The sequence below is a fragment of the Gadus macrocephalus genome, chromosome 22 (assembly GCF_031168955.1).
Source record: "Gadus macrocephalus chromosome 22, ASM3116895v1".
NCBI lineage: Eukaryota > Metazoa > Chordata > Actinopteri > Gadiformes > Gadidae > Gadus > Gadus macrocephalus.
In genome coordinates, this window is record NC_082403.1 from 6,719,911 (window position 1) to 6,743,147 (window position 23,237).

At 45.7% G+C, this 23,237-nt stretch overlaps 1 protein-coding gene across 6 annotated transcripts in view; it reads right to left on the minus strand.

Annotated features, from left to right (window-relative positions):
- ptk2aa (protein tyrosine kinase 2aa) overlaps nucleotides 1-23,237 on the minus strand; it is a 59,078-nt gene that overhangs the window by 35,776 nt on the left and 65 nt on the right. The window contains exons 1-7 of one of the 6 annotated variants that reach the window (XM_060043466.1): nucleotides 13,899-14,000; nucleotides 13,576-13,865; nucleotides 8,607-8,633; nucleotides 3,358-3,605; nucleotides 1,924-2,093; nucleotides 808-895; nucleotides 194-273 (exon numbers count right to left, since the gene is read on the minus strand). In XM_060043466.1, coding sequence (XP_059899449.1) covers nucleotides 194-273; nucleotides 808-895; nucleotides 1,924-2,093; nucleotides 3,358-3,605; nucleotides 8,607-8,633; nucleotides 13,576-13,594 — 632 coding nt within the window. In that variant the 5' untranslated portion in view covers nucleotides 13,595-13,865; nucleotides 13,899-14,000. Of the gene's footprint in view, nucleotides 1-193; nucleotides 274-807; nucleotides 896-1,923; nucleotides 2,094-3,357; nucleotides 3,606-5,240; nucleotides 6,753-8,606; nucleotides 8,634-13,575; nucleotides 13,866-13,898; nucleotides 14,001-23,119 lie in introns of those variants that run through there. The other 5 variants (XM_060043467.1, XM_060043468.1, XM_060043463.1 and 2 more) reach the window with 5 other exon arrangements.

Here is a 23,237-nt window from a genome sequence, read left to right on the forward strand (position 1 = left end):
TTAAAGCATTAGGCACTGGCCCGAATAATGGCCATCATTTTCCAACTACTGTTCCTTCTGTGCCGAGTGCTGTCGGGTGACGGAGATAAATGCACATATCAGTGTCCATTGGGGGGGGGGGGGGGGGGGGGGTGGAGATCATGTTAATGGCTGAGATGACGGACAGCAGGTGAGCAGTGATTGCTCTCCATACCTGATCTCCAGACAGCCCAGCTTCAGTGCTACATCCTGGTCCACCTGATCCCCTTTCTCTGTCATGTAGTCGTTCTTCACCTGACCACACACACACACACACACACACACACACACACACACACACACACACACACACACACACACACACACACACACACACACACACACACACACACACACACACACACACACACACACACACACACACAAGCATGAATGAATATAAAGTAGGGCAGGGTAGAACCTATTGACTCTCAATACCTCCATTTTGGAAGTAAAGCAGTATGAATGTTATTGGTGGTAATGGTGTTTAGGTCACTGTTTAGAAATGTTTCGTGAATGATTCATTGTTGTTGTGTTTGAAACTGCCACTGCGTTTCTCATGCAAGATCATTTAGTATTTTACCCATGATGCACTGTGATGAACAAGCCCAATTGTTGTATTTGCTGTGTAAACATTGACCAGCTGACCCTGATACGTAATCACTCACAGCTTCAGTTTATCAGTAGCATACGAATCCATCAATAAGACATTTCTAAGTGTGTGTGTGTGTGTGTGTGTGTGTGTGTGTGTGTGTGTGTGTGTGTGTGTGTGTGTGTGTGTGTGTGTACCTGTTGGTAGAAGTAATTGAGTGTCGTCTTGTCTTCAGTGAACTGCTGCAGAAAGCCCTTAGGGAGGTATCTGATCCTCAGCTCATATCTGCACAAGGAAGGGAGATAGAGGTCACCATTTTAATTGTGACCATTCTCCGACTTACGAATACATATCTTATCCCGAACAATCCATCAGAGTGTCATTACAGTGACGTTTTATAACAACAAAATATAGAATTAGACGCGAATAGCTTTTTTCAAAATTACATAAAAATGTGTCTCATATTATAAAAAAAATCGAACTCCAAAAGTGCTGCCTGGCCCAAGCAGGGCTCAGAGACAGAGCGTTGTTGACTTAGCCACACAAAGAAAGCATCTGCTCTTTTCTCCCTCTCTTTATCCCTGAGGTCCAAAAGGTCTCTCGGCCCGACAATAGCATTAAGACCAAAAGCCCACCTCTATGAAGACCACATATAATACATACAGACGCACACACACACACTAACTTAACCCACTAACCAAACCCAGGCAGAAGGCGGTGTCGCCACACTTAACGACACAAAGACCCCCTGCTCGCCATACGGCAGGTGTGGTCGGACCGGCTTTGGTATGGTGTTCCAGTCCTGGTGCTAAATCACTTCTGCGCCAGAGAGTACAAAAGGTCTACAACAGCAGAGCTGAGCAGTAGACAGAAATACTAGGAACTGACTGCAAATTTACTGCCCCTTAGACAAGTCTTGACAAACGGAATTTGAATATATTGTGATTCTGGATTTATTTGTTTTGCTCCTGCACAGAGCAAATAAAGCATAGTGGACACTTAAGTATACATAAATATAAATTCTGCAAGTATTTTCTTTTTTTTGTTTTATTCACGTAAAAATGTTAATGATTGATTATTTACTCTCTTATTAATGCAAAAATATAATTACATTAACTAAACCCGGTATATGGACGATGAGAACAGCAACTGCCTATCCACAACCACAACATTTTATAAAGAAGTCGTCAACTTTGTGCTGATTGGACGACGAGAACGAGGGTGATGACGTCACAAAGTCCCCGGGAGCTACAATCTTCCCATACCTACGGGAGCTCCTTTTAGACTGACTTCAGACTCCTCGGGTTTCTCACCTCCACTCTTCCTGAGGCTGTGGCTGTTCGTAGTTCTCTCTGACGTGGGACACGCCCAGATCTGGGTGGAGCCAGTGGACCTCGTCTGCTGATTGGCTGTTGGTGAGGCGCAGGCCGAAGCAGGCCGTCCAGCGCACTTTGTGGATGTCCAGAATCTTCTGGATGATTCCCTAGAAGAAGAAAAACATAATTTTAAAACTATTTTCAGATATAAATGACATTTTTGCGTACCTTCGTATGCAAAAATGTAGAAACAATGCACTTTTTACACAATAAACGACTCAACTGAGCATTAACCATGTGCCATTACGCATTGCCCAAAGCCCGTCTACAAGGTAGTAGTTGACACACACACACACACACACACACACACACACACACACACACACACACACACACACACACACACACACACACACACACACACACACACACACACACACACACACACCCTAAAGGCTGAGTGTATGTGCTTGTATAACACTCACTCCACGCTATATGTGCGAAATCAGAAGCGACAGTAGAGTCCTTGACTGAGGACGCCCAACAGAAAGCCAAACTATTCCACTGCTGCAGAGGCCCAGACTCAACAGCCCGCCCATAGCCTCAACAACATGGCAAGCAGGGCTTTCAATGGCACGAGAAGGTTACAGAGCTGAAGGAAAAGCATGTCTCCAAGGCTGGTTGTCACACTTTCACATTGCTGCCATAGCCGGTTAAACACAGAAGTAGCTTGTGGCATTCACACAATTCATAATCCATTCAGGCCTCGTTCAAAAAAACATTATGTTCACATCGACGTTGTTAAAGAAAATATCTTGTCCAAAAGCGATTGCAAGAAATATGCCAAACAATCACGTAAGCCTGCAAAGGCCAATAGTTGGCGGTAAAACTCCCGTACCAAACACCACAGAAAAGATTAGTAGGAGAGGGCACATTGATGGGCTTCTTCAACATCAACACTGTAGGTCAGTGTTATGATCGAGTTACGCTAGGTTGACCCGTAAACATGCAATTAAACCCAATGCGTAAACACAACGGTAGTCTGCTATTGTTTGTAGGTTTCTGGCGCATGCGCAATGTGTGGACCAACCATCGCCATGTGTAAACCGTGGTCACGGTGTTATCGTTTTGCAAAACCAGCCTCATACAAATAAACTGAAAACAGAGTTATGAAAAATCTCTACCCTCGATGGAGTCTATCAAAAGCTTTGTGCTCAGTGACCTGACCCGAGTAACTTAACCAATTTGTGTGTTTCCTCTTAGGAGGAAAGGCCCCAGGTGAACCTGAACCCAGCACCTTTGGGTGAAATCAATTGCATTTGCCTTCCCAACGTGTGCGTTTGTTTTAAAACTTCCAGTGCGTGCGTGCGTGCGTGCGTGCGAGCGAGCGTGCGTGCGTGCGTGCATGAGTGCGTGCGTGCGTGCACTCACCCGGACATCGGTGGCGTCTCCGTATCGAATGTTGGACGACCAGCTGCTGTGCACGTCCGTGTTGGACTCAAAGTGGTGGAAGACTTTCAGCACCCGCTCCACCGAGGCGCCCGCGATGGCGCGCTCCGGCACCCCCGCGCTCAGCCGGGACTTGGCGCCGGCCAGGAGGGCGTGGTTGAGGCTGGGCTCCAGGTAGGCCGTCGCCATGGTCTTCCCTGACGATACCGCCCCTAGGTGTCGGTCATATTCTAAGGACGAAGGAGAGACACACACACAGAGGGATAAGGTCAGGCGACGCGTGGATAGAGGAGAGAGGAAGGGGAGGGATGGGGAAGTGTAGTGGTCCGGGTTGAGGCACTGGGTATGATCCCTAATGTCCACAGTCTACTCATTTAGGAGGGGCGGCATGTGGCTCAGGAGGTGGATCAGGTGGGCTGCTAACCGGAAGGTTGCTAGTTCGATCCCTGGTCGAGGTGTCCCTGAGCACGACACCTCACCCCAACTGCTCCTGACGAGCTGGCTGTCGCCTTGCGTGCTTGACACCGCCGTCGGTGTGTGATTGAGCGAATGAATCGGTAAATGTCAGGCAATATTGAAAAGCAATTTGTCTGACCCCTGGTTTGAAAATAATCAAATAAATGCAGTCCATTTACCAATTATCATTGATGACGCATCCTTTTATTGTTGTTTTTTGGTCACTTTGGACAAAACGGCCAACAGTCATGTTTAGGGTGTTAGATTACCAGCCGACTGGTTCCTGGTTTTAATCTCCGTCAGACAGAGCTTAACCTGTGAGCTTCCTTGAACAAGATGCCCCCCCAGGCCCTCACCTGCTCTTTGATGACCTGCATTCTCAAATGACTGCCAGCCCCTTTCGATAAAGGCGCCCGCTATAGCAGGGCTCGGTAACAAGGCACCGATGCACGGTTCGGCTTTCTCCAACATGACGGCGTGATCATGTGCGGAGGCTCTCAATACATGACCACATGTCCTCCTGACTGCAAGAACCGAGAGTGTGTTGTCTGACAAATAACACAATCTGGGGATTCTAGCGTACAAGGCGTTAAAAGGAGAACATGCTATACCCGCTTGGCGCAATGCAAAGTATAAAGGATTCAAGACTGCTTGGTCTCCCGGGAGAGATCCAGAGAGAGAAAGGCATTCACCGCCGTCTCCCCCCCCCCCTCCTTCGTCTTCCCCCCTTCCTTGGCTATTAGAGGGAAGTCGATATGCTTCAGCAGGTAATTACACCTGCGCCGGGGAAGGAAACCCGACGCACATTGCACACGCAGGTGCGCCTCCACCGGGCCGAGAGTAAAGACCGCTGGGACCCCGAGGGAGGCAGCGGCCGGAGGAGAGCAGAGAAGACTGGAACAGATCGAAGATTCATTCAATGGCTGGCATAAGGTCAACACTATTTACTGATTTCCCCCTCTCAGGCACGCACGCACGCACGCGCGCACGCACACACGCACCAGATTTGCCTCATAATTAGTTTGGCTACATTCCAAATGGAATCAGATTTCACAATTGTACTTTGAACCATTCCGTGCTTCTTGACTCATACTAGAGAGACGTTTGCAAGCCCTGATTCTCTATAGCGGTTTGTGTCTTCAGAGATTCTACAGCGGCTGATGGACATTGTGAAATGAAATGCACTTTAAACAAGCAGAGGCGAAAGGGTAAGGGTAAGTGTGTGTGTGTGTGTGTGTGTGTGTGTGTGTGTGTGTGTGTGTGTGTGTGTGTGTGTGTGTGTGTGTGTGTGTGTGTGTGTGTGTGTGTGTGTGTGTGTGTGTGTGTGTGTGTGTGTGTGTGTGTGTGTGTGTGCGCCCCAAAACGCCCACAGAGACAACCCAAACCAGGTAGCCTAGCCCCATGCGTACCTCCTCTATCCCAGCACATGGGGAAAGGGCTACAACCGCTGGTGTCCATGGATACGCATCCCAGCCTGTCCGTCCTGTGTCTGTCCGTCTGTCCGAGGGCAGACACGGGCCCGGGGGTCTCCCCGCCACCACGCATTATGACACGACCGCAGTCTACAGAGGGTGTCATTCAAAGTCACACACTCGCGGTATTCGCACGTGTCACGCGTTCACCACGCGGCGCGTTGACGTCCCGCTGCCATACGTCGAGTGGTCTTCAGCCTTGAATGTGTGTCGCACCAGACGCCACTGAGGTTATTCCCTCCCTCGGAACGTTTCCGAGGACAGCCAAGTGCGCTCCATCGCTCACGGTCAGCAGAAGGGCTTTAGAACGGTAACCGTGGCGATGGTTCCAATGCCATTGTTCTGTCCCGTTCCTCGGATACTCAAGAACAGCGCTCGGAGTGGACAGAGTGCTCAGAGGAACATTGTGCTCAGAGGGAACCGAGTGCTCAGAGGAACAAAGTGCTCTGATGCAGCAGAAAAAAGGACCCAGCAGCAACGAGGAGAAAGACCATTGGTCAGCTGGAAATTAATTAAGCCGATCTAGTTTCCTCCCCGCTGTAGTCCAAAAAAGTTTTTGAATGCTTAAAAGAAAGCTGAACAAAGTTGAGGCGGGACGACAGTGCTCCAAAGGAGAGAACCTGCGTGTGCGTGTCCGTTACATTTTGCGATAACGGCGGCTAACATAACAAACCTAAGGAAGAGGAGCTCTTCATCCCTCTCTCTCTCTCTCTCTCTCTCTTTCTCTCTCTCCCTCCCTATCATCGGACTGTCGCGCTCTCTCCCATGTCCCCCTTCATCTCTGTTCTGATGTCGATCGCTCGTGTCAAACACACACAGAGTGGATTAGAAGTTGGCTTTCGGTCGCTCCGGTGGGGAAGAAACAAAAAAACTTGGTTGCGGTTATTGTTAGGCAGGTGGTCGTCATGGAAACGTCGGGTGGTCGTCCCTGGAAGTTGTAATTACGCGGTGGCAGGGAGGAACACGCGGGTGGATTGGAGTAGGGTTCCTGGTGTCCTGGCTCACAGCTACAGCCCGGTGTCAAAGATTAGCGATCCAGAGGGTCGTGCCACATTCGGTTCAATGACAGAAGAGAGAGAGAGAGAGAGAGAGAGAGAGAGGGAGGGAGAGCGAGAGATTTCCTCCAGGGCAAAAAGTAAAAAGGAAAGCAGAAAAGTAATGAGGCCGCTAACAACGACTGTGAGAAAGAGGAGGAGAGAGAGAGAGAGAGAGAGAGAGAGAGAGAGAGAGAGAGAGAGAGAGAGAGAGAGAGAGAGAGAGAGACAGAGACAGAGACAGAGACAGAGAGAGACAAGTTTCCTCCCCTTGCAAAAGTAAAAGGGAAAGTCAAAGAGGAACGAGAGAGCGAGAGAGCAGTAGAAGAAAGGAAGGGAGCAAGCAATATTTTTTCTGCGTGGACAGCAGGGCGGGAGTACAGAATAGGTTGAGAGACAGAAAGGGAGAGAGCCAGAGAGAGAGAGAGAGAGAGGGGGGTGCAGGCAGCATGGTGAGAGGGGGCGGAGCTACAGTTCATTTATATGCAAATCCTTTCTATTCCGAGTGACCCCCCCCTCTGAGGCCCCGCCCACCTGCGCTGTTGCTCTGGGATCTTTGGGCTGTCAGCTATCCTAAGATGCTAAGATATCGTTAGCCCTCACGGGGAGCATGTTAATTATTAGTATAACCGGGGAGGATTACCATGACGTGTCAGGTTATTTATAGATAAATTCATTAGGTCAGCTATCGTTTAATGGAGAGTGTGCGAGTGTGTGCGAGTGGGATTGTATACATACCTTCATGTGGCTTCTGTACAAAAGTGTGCTAGAGTGCCAGTGTGTGAAAGTTGGTTGCTATAATCAGCCAGATGTCAGTTGTAAATCAAAAAGACATTTATACAGAGCAAACCATCTGACACACACACACACACAATTGACTTCCCCGTTATCTCACTGACCAGACATGCTCAGCAGACCTCAACATCAAGTGTGTTTTATCTGTGCATGTGTGCTTGTGCGCGTGTGTGTGTGTTCCATCTCAGGCATCGGCTATTAATATGAAGATTAGGCGGGAGTTGTGTGTGTGACTGTGCACGTGTGTGTGTGTGTGTGTGTGTGTGTGTGTGTGTGTGTGTGTGTGTGTGTGTGTGTGTGTGTGTGTGTGTGTGTGTGTGTGTGTGTGTGTGTGTGTGTGTGTGTGTGTGTGTGTGTGTGTGTCTCCCCCATAGAAAACCTTTTGTCAGCGGGGCCGGATGTGAGTGTGAATGGGAAGAGCTCTTCTGGGAGGGAGCCAAGAGCAGCCCCCCCCCACTCCACTCTCCCCCAGCACCCACACCCCCTTATCGACCCAATACCGCTTCCCTGTTTGCCTCCATGTGTCAAAACATCCAGAAATCAGGCCAGCGAGTGGGACAGTGGACAATAAAATCCTACAGAGCCATACGGCGGACAGGAATCCACAGGGAACACCAATTACTGTTCACACCCCGTCAACACAGTGAACACAATTAGCATCTGGGAGCTTATGTGGAAGAACATAAACACATTTCACATGTTGTTGTTGCTGCTTCACACAGTCTGTCTGGTGGGTGTGTGTGTATGGAAGGCCGTGTGTGTGTATTGAAGGCTGTGTGTGTGTGTGTAAGGCTGTGTGTTTGAAATGGTTATCTTATAATGACTTGCACCCTTACTTGCGCACTGTTCAGTCTGTCACGGTAATGAGATTCCCATAAAGATGATCACACACACACACACACACACACACACACACACACACACACACACACACACACACACACACACACACACACACACACACACACACACACACACACACACACACACACACACACACACACACACACACACACACGTTTGCTTAGATGTTCTTCCCTTTGAATCTATGAATATTTCACTGGAATTAAGTGATTAGCCTCCAGCTCTCACAAGGATGACAACTAGATTAAAGAACACAGTGGCTTCACCATTCACACACACAATATCTTTTGTCTATTGTTTCACTATATTATGTGATTTATGTCTCCTCATAATCCTTTGCATGCACTTACCTCTTCAATTAAGAATAACAATTCATTTGAAGTCATTCAGCAGATGCTTCTTCAAAAAGAAACCTCATTATTAGCTTTTTTGTATCCAATCTGGTGGTAGGTGCGAGGCCCTTGCCTACAGGTTGACGTTGGACATTGGGATTTGATCGCAGAACCAGAGTCAAACCCCCGAACCACTGGACTATCCTGCCCATAGTTTCCGATGGGGATTTCTACTAATTAATCAGAATGAGTATGGATTCAGGAAATACATTTCTCACCTGTGTAGTAGACAATCCTTGAAATATCTGAAAGACAAAAAACAGAGATAGGCATCGTTAGATGACAGAGAGATATATTCATATATTTTTTACTTTAACATGTTACCTAAATGATTTTTTGAACTATAAATGGCCATCAAAGGATTGTTGTTGGTAATAAGTTTTGGCTATGTCTACCTGTACATTGACACTGCTTCTGCAAAAGTCAATGTTTCTTATTTCTGCTTGTGCCTTACATATATACTAATAAAGGGACACATACACAGTATGTCCTATCTGTTCACTATAAGAAGTTGACCATGCCTACAGTATTCAACCTGGGGAAACAGCACCCCCTATGCAGATGCGTCATTACTACCACAGTACGGTTGTGACCTCACACACTCTGAAGCTCTAGGTCTTGATACATGAGCTCAGCTCACATATGCATCATATACAACTCTTGCACACATATGTCAATAATGTCTCCAGAGGTTGGATGGGAAAATTCCGGTAAAGACTCAACCTTCAATTAAAGATATTATTTGGAAAGTAATTTTATTTGGCGGTTTCAGAGTCTCTAGACTCCAGACGACCCAGGTAATGTTACACACACACACACACACACACACACACACACAGCAGTGTCCACATCCGCTGTGCTGCAGATTAGGACGATAAGCGGATGTATTCCCCCGTCTCCAACAGGAAGCCTGGAAGAACCTTTTAGAAACTCTAGACCCTGAAAGACCCCCAACCAGTATACATCCATACATCCCTTTCCTCTGATAACAGCACAAACTAAAGAAAGAGGCCGGGTGGTTAAGTGCGTGGGTTCATCACACACACACACACACACACACACACACACACACACACACACACACACACACACACACACACACACACACACACACACACACACACACACACACACACACACACACACACACACACACACACACACACACACACACACACAAACTAGGGGTCAAATGGATAATGCTTTTGCAAAAACCGACCCTATGCAGAGTGCACCGAAAGAGAGAGAGACACACACACACACACACACACACACACACACACACACACACACACACACACACACACACACACACACACACACACACACACACACACACACACACACACACACACACACACACACACACACACACACACACACACACACACCAACTCTCAAGGGGTTTGACAGCAGTATATGTTGTCAACACTGATAGTGATGTCATTGCCCCTGCAAGGCCTACACGACGACCACACAAACAGGAAATGCCAGGGAGGTGACTCACACTATACGTCCCCCATGTTGGGGTATTGACAGTCCTGGTGGTAATGTGACACCAGGGACACACCGAACACGCCTAATTGTGTTTCTGTCAATGGTTGGATCCCATTACCGAATCCAACTCCTATCAGCATATTGCTAACCTTCATATTAAAAAAGGTCCTTCATGCAATATTTTTGATTCATAGGGAGCTCAGGTGTCAATGAAAAAAGTGTGTATGTCCCGACTCCCCCATCCCTCTCCCTGCTCACTCCCTACTCTCTCCAGCCCCGCCCACCCTCACAAAATTGTGGCTCATGTTTTGAGATTCAACACGAGAATTTAAAGTGGTAAAGTGGTAGTACTAAGCAACATGAAGGCCAATCCTTTATGTGGCTCCAGGATGGGTGATGTGTAGTGAAATTATTTCAGGCATTTCTTATGCAAATGAAAAGGTACAAACCATCAGAATCTGACTAAATATTGAGAAAATAAACCCACCCTATAGGGGCCTTTAGGCATTTTTGGGTAGCCTCATGACTTTTTTATTAGGATTATCATAATGGTGCATTTTAAATGCGGCGCTGGAATCACCGACACAAACTGATAATCCCCGACAAACACGCGCGATCGGGTTCGCTCGCGACCAGAATAAGCTGATCAGCAGATTCTGTCTCTTTACACGGATCGCCCTTCAGCTTTGCAGAGGTTTGTACGATAAACGGAATGACAACACACACACACACACACACACACACACACACACACACACACACACACACACACACACACACACACACACACACACACACACACACACACACACACACACACACACACACACACACACACACACAGAGAGAGATGTTGAGGAACTAGTCTGACAAGAGTCTAGGGAAACATCTTGCCATATAAAACAGCTCCTACCCTGAGGCTATGGTTAGCCTTGTGCAGACGCACTCACACTTCGCAGGAAAAGGCTAGAGCTGCACATCTTCGGCTTGAACTCAGCGAGCACTGTTCTGGAATCCTTTTCATCTCTCTCTCATGACCGTCAATCAATTTCTGTGTTCTATCATTTGTATTTTTTGTTAGGCTGAAATAAAAAGTAAAGTGAATTACAATCCAGACTCACTGACGCTGCGATAAAGTCTTGACTCTTGTATCTTGAATCTTGGAAACACGCATATTTTTATACTCCTACGACTTGAGCAGCACATACTTAATCACTCCACTCCCCAATTTATCCTTTTAATTATTTAATGTTGACTTCTATTAAATATATTTAAGTTGTCAGAAAACACGAAAACATAAATTCCTGTGCAGCATTACGCTGCATTGGATATAGAGAAGATCTTGAGCCTGCAACGTTTTTGGGCGGTCTTCTCCGTGTTGACATAGGTACCTCCAACCAACCAATCGAGTTACCAGACCGGCCTTGAATGGAGGAGGGGGCGGGGCCCCGTGCTGCTAAGTGGACCAGAGTGGACCATGTTAACCTGCTCATGTGTCGCCCCGTGGTGATAGAGCCGGGGTTGAGAGGGTCTGTAATGACATTTACACGGGGCCGCTGGGGTACAGACTACAGAACCGCCATCTGCCCTGCGTGTATAACTCTTAGTCTATCGCCCTGTCTGCCCATCTGTGGCGCGCTTCCTTTCTCTTCTCTTTTAAAAAGGGAAATCACTGCATGTCAGGTTACAGGGGTGCCTCCAGTTTATGGGGTACAGAGAACTATGGATTGTGAGAGCGGAGTTTCGCCGGGTGGGCATGCGCACACACGCACACGCACACACACACACACACACACACACACACACACACACACACACACACACACACACACACACACACACACACACACACACACACACACACGTTGACATAGGGGCCCCGGAACATCTGCTCCTTAAGATTTATCTAAAAGACCCAGTAAGAAGAAGAAAATATCAGATTAGCATGATGGAAGAGAAGAGGAAAGAAGAAGAAAAAGAGGGGGACGAGGAGACATGAAATTGGACGAGGAGGAAGAGGATGGAAGAGCGGAGAGGAGTGATGCGAGGAGAGGGGGATGAAGAGGAGAGGAGTAGAGTGAGAGGTGGAGAGGAGAGATTATGTGGTGCTGCAGAATGTCAGCTTTTATGGCTCACTGGTCTATGGCTAATTTGTACCCTTCTGGCTGAGTTGGAACACGCTTGTGAAGTAAGTGTGTGTGTGTGCGTGCGCGTGCGTGTTCTCATCCCCTTTTCAAAATGAAATTAGATGCACACTCCAACAATTTTCATAAGATCACACACACACACACACACACACATAAGGTCAATAAAACAGATGAATGATTGACTACACAATCAACCATCTGCACGAAAACAAAATGACCCACACACACACACTGTTGATCAGCTGGCATGTCGATGGCTGCCATGGCTTACCACGGCAGCAAGTGTAAAGCAATTCAGACTGAAGCACTAGCAAAAGAAGAAAAAAGAACTGCAGAGTGGAAGATATTGCATGCAGATGTCCAGCCCCATAGGGGTTACTATAAACAGAACCACGTCGGGTGACCGTCTGAGACATTCAGGCCCAATCTTATAGCCCACAAGCTTCAAGAGGACCGCGTTTGAACTGGCTATGACCACAAACATGGACGGACCATAAACATAACAGGAGGCAGATAGACCCAAGGAGAGGGGGAAAAACGCAGGAGATTATGCGCCTGTTTTAGGAGAATTTAGGGAGCTTTGAGTGAAGTCTTGTGTTTCAGAGCACTGCCTTTAATCATGGACCAGCATGGAGTGAATATAATACTTGAATATACACGTTGTATCCCAGAATAATCCACCGCAGCACTACAGGGAACGATGCCCGTCCATGTGGTTTCCAGGTTTCGGTGCACGTATTTGAGCACCTATTCAACCACAACCCACACGTTGTCGTTATCTCCTTCTGACACACACCGATTCCTCCCACACCCGCATTAAAACCTCCCCCCCACACACACACACACACACACACACACACACACGCACACACACACTTCAAGGTACCACCTACACAAACATGCAGACAAAGACTTAGCCGTAACATGTCCTAAAATATACTGTAGCGTAGCAGTGGATCACACGCTGGTCTGGAGGATAAGGGCTATCGATGGAATTAGGATGACACCTTTCATACGCTCTCAATTAACTGGACCAATCAGAACAGAGTAGGATTGGTGATGATGGAACGACAGAAGGATAATTGCAAGTTGTTTTTCTTCTAAAGTACCCATGAAAATGGTAAACAACATAAAGTTAATATAGACTTCACTGAGGTGCGAAGAGAAAAGTGAAGAGAGGGAACCAAGAGACCAGAGAAAAGAGAATCTAAAATCAAAAGTGTCTGGCTACATAACAAGGAACTTTAGGACATTCAACAGTCCTAATGCTCCGTCGACAAGCAGCACAAACACCAGAGTCAACGCAAACACATGCATCATATCACAACAACAGTGCCCCTATCACGGCACTTTGATACCAACACACAAGCCTCAACACAAACGTGGAAGAAAAGACACGCATGAACCACAAGAAAAGACAGTCACAACTCTCAAAGTCAATGCGACTACGTTGTACGGTTTGATTTTGATTGTATATTAAAAAAAATGGTATACATATATATATATATATATATATATATATATATTACTAAAAAAGACTTACCATGGTAAAGTCCCTCCATTAGAACAACTCCTTACCGGGGAGATTTTGAGGGAAGTAAGAGAAGAGAGAGAACAGAGGATTGGAGCGGGGGTGAAGGAGGGTGGTCTGAAGCTCCTGTGGTCCCAGGGCCAGTCAAAGCTCCTCCACGCTGGTCTGAACTGGGCTGTGTTGCGCTGCACTCCGCTTGTTGGCTTACACAATAATGATTGCCGACAGCCTCGGCTTAGGGCTGATCTCCTCCCACATTACTCCTACTACTACTACTACTACTACTACTGCTACTACTGCTACTACTGCCGCTACTACTGCCGCAACTACTACACACACATGCTGAGAGAGAGAGGGACAGGGAGAGACAGAGAGAGACCAAGGAGGTAGTCCCGTCTGAGGGAGAGAGTGGTAGAGTCCCCCTCTACCACTGCTACAGAGAGACCCTATGACAGAGAGAGAGAGAGAGAGAGAGAGAGAGAGAGAGGGGGTAGGGTGACATAATGAGTGAGGGGGAGGAGGGGGGGGGGGGGGGGTCATGGTGTCCCAGGAGAGGAAAGAGGGGGGAGAAGGAGCCAGATGCAGGCAGACAGACCGAGAGGGAGAGAGGGAGAGAGTGAGAGGGAGATCTGGTATATTAATTGTTCCTGCGTGTGTAGGTGTGTGTGTTTTCCACATGGCTTTTGAGATAATGTTCAGAATAGAACTGCAAAGCCTAGTGCTTGTCTTATGAGTAATAGTCCTTAAAAGTACCCTTCAAAACCATTCCACACTGCCATCTTTACATGCAGAGGTTCAGTGCCACTCAAGAAACCCATATGTAACCGATAGATGTATAGCTCAAATATTTATTAACATTTTCATTAGTTCATTCATCAGATACATAACTAGGTGTCATCCTGTCGTCTAGTAACAACACATTAATGCCCATAAATACATGAAAAAGCATAAGCAGTAGACTCAACCATTTTCTATTGTGACGGCAGTCTCAACTCGACACTTAAAATGTGTGTATGTGTATGATGATGCATAGTAGGAGTATAGCCCGCGTGTGCTTGTTAACTCCTTCTGTCCAAAGTGGTCACCAAACGAGGAAAGGTCTACAAAGATAGTCAAGAAAGGTCCAGAAAGATGGTCCTGCCGCTGAGAGAACTGACTCAGTATGGACTATTTAACACACTATAGTGGAAGCCTATGACAATAAAGCCATGGCAAAACTACATCAGGAGTCAAACATTCACAAACGTCTCCCTAGTGACGACCTCAATAAGAATACCATACACTCTTCGTCAGGAACATGGTCACCATATTTGTGAGAGTGCGGGCAAGTATTTCAGACATCTTCCAGATGTGTTATCTGTGGTTAAACTGGGGAAATAATATTCCTTAGAAAGTTCCTGAACATGTAGGAGTGTTACTCGATTGAAGCGATGGACGGCTGGACTTAACTGACTTTCCACGGACCACACACACACAGGCTGAATTGTGTGCGAGCATGCGTGTGTCCGTGTGTGTGTCTGCTTGTCCGTGTCTGTGCGTGGGCCAAGAGGTAAAGGAGATTAATAGGGCACTGGATTACTGGGCCAAAATATCAAGCTGCCTCTTTCTCGCCCTCTCTCTCTCTCCCCCTCTGTCTCTCTCTCCTAATGTTCCTTCTGTCGCTGTCCCTCCAATTTGATTACACTTGATTCCGGTTTTTCCAGTTTGTTAACAGCGCCATCTAGTGATAGTGCTGTAAATGCTGATTCGTTTTATCTCTCTGTGTGTGTGTGTGTGTGTGTGTGTGTGTGTGTGTGTGTGTGTGTGTGTGTGTGTGTGTGTGTGTGTGTGTGTGCTAACCACACACTCAGACACTGTTGTCATCGATTTCTCAATTAAGCCTTTATCACTGCAATGACCCTGGTCATGACTAATTATAAGCCCATAAACACACGGGCACAGACAAGCACACAAACGCAGTCTGACGGCTGACACACACACACACACACAGCAGCACTACAATAGCTACCTTTCAGTTCAGTACAGACGATAAGTGTGCAGAAGTCTGTCTGTCCGAGTGAGTGAGTGGGCGAGCAGCATGATGTCATGCTCGTGGTTCATGTGCAGGTGTTCCCCTTCTCTCTCTCTCGCTCTCTCACTCTCTTTCCAACCCATTCTCTCCCTATGTCTCTCGCCCCAACATATACCATGGTAATCTGATCTCACGCACAGGCAGCCTGTCTCTGTTTAGGCACTGGAGACGTGCTACATACTCGTCCAGATGTTGCTTCAGCCCCTGCTGAGAACTAAGCAGGAACTTTCTGATTTATTAAAGACCAAGGATCGGGTGGTGATAAAATACAGATACATGTGAGTAACACTTATATCGTCAAGTTCAAAGAAAACCCAACAAAATAAAATAAATCTTCCAGAAACATCAACAGTATCTTAGTTGAGGGAGATGAATGGGTCTGTCTAGACTGAGTAATACTAAATTTGTAGTTAGTAGTAGTTCATTTGCATCAATTATGTTCTGTTTGGCCCTGTTCATTGTAGGACTTGTAGAACCTGAACCCCAACAATAAACCAATATGTTAAAAAAAAAGATTTTTAACCGTATCGTATTGGCAATCAAAAATTATATTGTGCAGTTCCTAACTCCATTAAAGGCTGCTTGCAGTGAGCAACTTATAATTGGCAGCAAGCATAAAAAGTTAGGAGTTAGCAGTTAGCAGTTAGCATAGAGCAACTAGCATTGAGCAGCCAGCAGCTAAAAGTACCTTCCCTCCACAAAGCCCCCAAACAGGAGCCTGGCCGCCTCGGGTCTCCATCGACCATGTGACCTGTCCAGGGTAACTCATTATAACACAGAGGAGGTCATAAGTCATAGGTTAACAGGCATGTGCCATTATTCCTGTTTTTGTTATCATCATAAACATCATCTCGCAAAGTGAAGCTTTTTCGCACTATGGGGAAATACTGAAGTCCCTATAGAACCGAACAGTGTGTTTTTCTAGTCAAAGTAGCAAATATATTTGTATTTAAAAAATGCGGAATGCACTCACAACAGCGCTGATTGCATTCAAGGCTTTGATAATCCTCGAATAGAATCATTTCCTCGTTTTAATTGATCTTGCGGTAACTCAAGCAAGGTGCATTTATATAAATAGAGCTCATTGTTATTCTCAGCTTTTTATTTTCTGCTTCGGCTCAGACTCCCAGAGGTGAAGAAGATGCAGTTACGTCAGGGACACCTCAGGGACACCTCAGGGACCAAAGGGACACGCTGGCATCCACCAGGCGCCTGATAATGGATGGGCATACTACTACGCTCTACATGTGGGGCAGTGCGATGTTCTCTCTGCCCGCCATCGCTCAGATTCTATAGTCCCAGCCTGCTTCTCATTAAATACCGTGTTGTTTAGTCCCTTCAGTTGTTTCTCTATCTTTTCCATGATCAGTCTGTTTCTATACTCATTCCACTAAGTTCTGACCCTGTTCCTTCAGTGTCGTTCTATCCCTTTGCATTTCTCTTTCCCCCCCTTCTTGTTTTCTCTCCTTTCCATGGATCTCCCCCTCTCTCCTCCTGTATCTCTCAGTCTCTCTCTGTGTGGTATGTCTGTCAGCTCAACAATTGACTCATTCTCTCTCTCTCTCTCGCTCTCTCTCCTTCCCATTCTTCGCCTCTCTCTTCCACTTACTCTCTCCGTCTCTGACTCACTGCAGCGCAATTACCACGAGGTCTTCTCGATCGCTACTTTGTCCGGGGCGAGAGGGAGAGGTCATGGTATTTACACCGTCTTATTGGCTCATCCATGGAACAACTACATTTGCCATCGCCGTTTTCTTGCCGGCGCTCTGTCTCTCTATCCCTCAATAGCTCAGGGTCTCTCTCCTACACAAGTGTAAGTGTAAGTGCGCACGCACACACACACACACACACACACACACACACACACACACACACATAAGGGTAGTGTGATTTCCGCATCCATCAACCATAAGATATTTACAGTATCTTAGCTCTATTGTGATCGATGGTGCAACAACATTTGTCAATAAATACTGTTGCCCTTTTCCACTGGCACTCTGTCTCTAGTTGACTCGCTCTCTCACACACACACACACGTGCATACACACACAAGAGATACACAGTGTGATTTCAACATCCATTCATCACCAAAGGACACCGTTCACTAGGGACCGAGCACAATTGAGTAATGAGCATGGACGTGTGTGGGTGTGTATTGTCACACAGCATGCATCAATGTCTTCGCACCGTGCATGGGTGCTTCTATACGTTTCATATTTGACCAACCTTTCGTTTGTGTGTGTGTGTGTTTGTGTATGTTAGGCCTGCACGATAAATTGTTATAAAATCGCTATCTTGATTCGCCCCTGTGTGGATTTAAGTTTTAAATGACTTCAGATTTTTTCTCTTTTGACATGGTTCATGTGTGCAAAAAAAAATTACATTTCGTGAGAAAAGAATCGTGGCGGAGAATCGTGATATCAATTCTCAGCTTAAAAATCGTGATTACAATTTTTTCCCTGAATCGGGCAGGCCTAGTGTGTGTGTGTGTGTGTGTGTGTGTGTGTGTGCGTGCGCGTGTGTGTGTGTGTGTGTGTGTGCTAGCAGAGGTACAGGCCCTAAAAGAGAGAGAAGTCATTAACTATGATGTCATTTCCTGCTATTGTAGCAGATTGCAGTTGCTACACACGAGTGGGCACCAATGGCGGTACAGAAATCGTGGTTCACTTTACAACACCGCTCTCACACTTTACAAGGGATTAAAATCCCTCAGCCAGAAAAACGCCATAAACACTGAACATGAATCCATGCTGCTTGGATGCATAGCAATGATATTGAAAACACATTTGACACCCATATTTACCTGATTGTCCCTAGAGGAAAATACCAGGAGTTAAATCTGCTGCAGACAGCAGGAGACACATCTAAATATACAATCCAATCAGGTTGACTCATGAAATCCATTCAATTAAATAATGGGTGTCATTTAACAGCCTGAATTATAACGTCAGAACCTTGGCTCGCTTCAACTGCAATTCATCCTTGATTCACTATTAGCTAATCAGCTATAAACTAAAGTGGCGGTCTATGGCGGAAAAATAACTATGCTGCTCCAGACACAAGTAAGTCATGCGCGAGTCTGTTGCAGTAGCTCCGTCAGACCTCTTTTGGTGGAACAACCACTGCTGGGTGAAGGAAAACACATCACTTACTGCACCGCTTGTGAGCTAAATGCATGTCGGCAATGTTACAAAGTTCCCAACATGTCCATTATATCACCTCACTTTGTCATAGATAGTGACTTAACCAGACATTATTCATATAAAAATCTGATTATCTACTGACCACTTCAAGGAGATCTCAATAGGGATAGATCCATGCGATGCCAAGCATGGGCTGTATCTTATGTTTGTCTTTATCTATAAACATAACAGACATAAGACGCTTCTTCTAGAAGCTCCAAGCCAAAGAGGTTGATCAAGAAAAGGCAGCTTTGTGTATCATTGGTGCTATCCTGTATCCTTATAGCCATGTGCAAGCAATCAAGCATGTATGCCCCTGTGTGACGCACCTTTCCAATGGAAAAGTACAGACACTGCCTCAACACACAGAAGGAGAACCACGGTGCATCAACCAAGGTCATTTTATTCAGCAGCAGCCATCCTTGGCATGAAAGGCAGCTTTTATTTTGAAAAGAGCTCTGGCCCTGAGAGTATGCCATTTGGCAGACACTTTTATTCAATAGTGAATCTAGATGCGGGTCATTGAGGAGCACGAAGAGTGTTATACATCTTAATCAATGATGTGGCAAGTCAGAAGGTGGTGGAAAATTGTGGGAAACTACCTTGTTACTTCCTGCTTCACCCACTACCACGACACAATCCTGGCCCCCCTCAAAGAGAGTTCAAGTTTGAGAATAATCTCATAGTAGTGTTTTTTCTTCAAATCACCACTGACCAATGACAGGTGTTCAATGTTCCACTATCCGGTGCTATTGTTCTCTGTTAAAAAAGGCCCCAAACAAAAGTTCACACCCACGCATGTACGCACACAGACACACAGACAGACACACACAGGAACTCCCAACCTCAGAGCTCAACCAGGTGTAAGACATTTCCAACTGACCGAAGCACACAAACCATTTTGGGTAAACACAGTTTTCCCTGCTCCTCTCGCACAAACACAGAAGTGCTGTAAGGAAGAAGGCGTTTTCCCTTCATCTCCAGGGGGACCCAGCGTGTTGTAGGATGTACAGCTCTGTGTGTGTGTGTGTGTGTGTGTGTGTGTGTGTGTGTGTGTGTGTGTGTGTGTGTGTGTGTGTGTGTGTGTGTGTGTGTGTGTGTGTGTGTGTGTGTGTGTGTGTGTGTGTGTGTGTGTGTGTGGACAGGAAGGACCATTCCTTCAGCTGCTTCTGGATCGCTTGCATTCAGGAAGTACACACACACACATACACAGTGGAAAACACATACAGAGAGTCAACTGTGAGACTGGAAGGATGCGTAAATAAAAAGGAAAAAAGCATCCAATTTAAGTAATTTGAAAACCTCACATACACATCCATTCAGAAAGCAGTCGTATCATCGGAATAATAGTAATTAAATGTAAGGATTCATATTATTACAATAATAACAACATATATAACCATAATTTGGCTTCGGTTGAATAGTAACATTTGCCAACATTAAATCACCATTTACCGCCAAATGGATTCCCTATGTTGTTAAGTCATCCACAGACATGGAGGCATGGATGGGAGTTCTGAGACTTGTGTGGTTTGGAATGTCCATTAGGTTAAGCCAGAGGAAGAAGAAGATTAAAAACAAAAACATTGTTTCGGGGAAGAAGAAGCAGATTTATTTTCTGGCAACAACAAACAAACTTATTTTGGTATAATATGAAATTATGAGTTACCCTTAACCGACCAAAATAAAAGTCCTAGTATCTGTCTGTTCCAATGTGTGTGAGTGTGTGTGTGTGTGTCTGATTGCTATCATCAGTAGTTGGGGCGGCTGTACAAGTCAGGCTGCAATCTGCTGCATTAATTTACAGAGACTGGTGATAGTTAGTTATGTTTCCATAGTCTGGCTAGGTTTAACTGACAGAAAAGGACTAGGTCAGTTTCCCTAGTCTGGCTGGGTTTAACTGACAGAGCGTGACTAGGTATGTTTCCCTAGTCTGGCTGGGTTTAACTGACAGAGCGTGACTAGGTATGTTTCCCTAGTCTGGCTGGGTTTCCCCTGCTCCAAGTGACTCTCTCTACCATTCTGTTCTCTAGTACTGTACTTCACCGACTCCATTGATCCACTTAACTAGAACGCAGCATATCAAATAGGGGTGGGACTCTTCCTCTATTCTCAAGATTGATTCGATTCACTTTCTCAGAACCGATTCGTGCTATAGTACACAGGGGTGCAAAAATTGCAAATCGATTCAGAATCATAGAAGATAAGAATTGAGATTCCCCCACCACTCGTAAAAAAATGAGTATCAAAACACTTATCGGCCATTGGCATCTAGGAAACAAAGATAATAATACAGTATGCTTTGATTTAAGTTCCTCTAATCTACCCAACGCTCCACTAAACTGGAACACACCATTACAAAGATGGCAATATAATAAAAAAAGTGTGAGAAATAAATCAATGGAAAGTTATTCTTGGTTGAAGATACTCCACCCATTGCTTCACTTCAGTGGAACACAGCATTAAAAAGAAGGCAGAATGAAAGAGCGATGGGACAAAGAGATGAGAATAAAGATGTTGGTTAGGACGGAGTCACAGGGAGGGAGAGGACTTTTGGAGAGGACATTACATCAAAGCTGCCCTCGGCAGACTTGAGCTAGACGAGACACACGGCTGAGCAGGAGGTGGTGGTGGGACAGGGGGCAGTGGTGGGACAGGGGGCGGTGGTGGTTGGGGTGGGGTATTAGTCAGACGCTACTCCCGTTAGATCTCCGAGTGTACTGAAGTGTTGCTATAAATAAAAACAGTCTGAACTGCAGTGCTCGTGCGGGGACACACACACACACACACACACACACACACACACACACACACACACACACACACACACACACACACACACACACACACACACACACACACACACACACACACACACACACACACACACACACACACACTTAAAACGGCCACGCCTGTAGGCCAGAGGAAGAGGGAAAGAGAGGGAGAGACTACAGCGAAATGGATTGAGCTTCCGTACATGATACAGCACTACGTGAAATGATATAGCTGAGGTAGGTGAGCGGGTCCCATGCATCTCCGTTTACATTCCTGTACGGCTGAAGCAGTGCCAGCAGCAGTATCAACTGTCAAATAATTAATTTAAAGAGACACAGGCTGTCACATTTTCAAATTTGACTTCAAAATGCAGACCAATCCCTGATTTTGCCATTTGTGTCATGACTTAAACCCTTTTAGAGTGTGAAGTTATTTGATGAATGTATTTGTTCTTCAGGCTTGAAACGTTGTATTGAGCTTATGGCTTAGTTATTCGTTTCTGACCATGTACGATCTAATAATACTTAAACACATTAGCTTCGTTGGTGTCCCAAATGTCATATTTAATGAGGATAAAAGCTTCAAAAATATATTGAAAGAGTGCAAGGTATATTTCATTATTTCAGAAAAAAATGATTAGGTCACTTTCAATGACTTGGCAGGTTAAGATGCAGTATAGTATGATCATTTTTATGAATAGGGTTAATAACATCTCCATCTTGATCTTCAACTAGCAGAACCGATTTAAACGCTGAGAGTTAAGTTAGTTTATGAATCAGTGAGTGAGTGCTATTAATGTGTGTAGGTCTCCTGCACAGTAACGTTACACTTTATTTGAACTTAGGGTCTAACGTTAAACAGATTTGGGTCGGCATAGGAGAACTGCGGTTAAAATCAAACCAGGACTGCTGCTTGAAAGATCAGAGAGTTTTGGGTCATTCTGTCTCCCTAATAAATCCACAGTTGAACCCCACCTTTCCATTGAACTTCAATGGGAGTGAATCCCTTCCCTGAAGCTATGGGGGTTGTCAGAATCGGTCGTTCAGAGCAAAAGCTGAGAAAATCGAAACCATATCCACAGGACCCGACATAAACCAGCTGAAAAGTTATCGTCAAAACAAAAACAGGAAAACACAGTAACTAGGCCTAATTAGATTTATAAGAAAAAACCAGAGGGCAGGAATGTATACTAATACGATTGTATAATCACAGTATTCAACATTCACCCACGTTCACTTGATGAATTCATAACTATATTCTAGACATGCGAGTCTTGTGGCGATGAATGAGAGACTGTCTGGTCGTGTCATGCCATGTTTTACTTTTTTAATGTCTCCAAGTGAAGTAAGACGTGCTGGTTAACCGTAATGCGTTATAGTTTCCAGAGAAGATGAGTGAAACAAGGCGAGCAGGCAGTATGTGGAGAGGAAGCGACCAGGCTAACGTGAGGGGCATTGCATCCCACTGCTTTGTTGGTTCACTTTAACCTCTGAAAAAACACATTAAATCAAGAAATATAACTTACATTGGAGACTCCCGGGGACGTGCCGCTAGTTTTTCACCACTTTACCGGCAAAGTATCCAATAAAGAGTGGGCGAATACTCCGTTATTTCAGTTGTAGAAAAGGGGTAAGAGTGTGAAC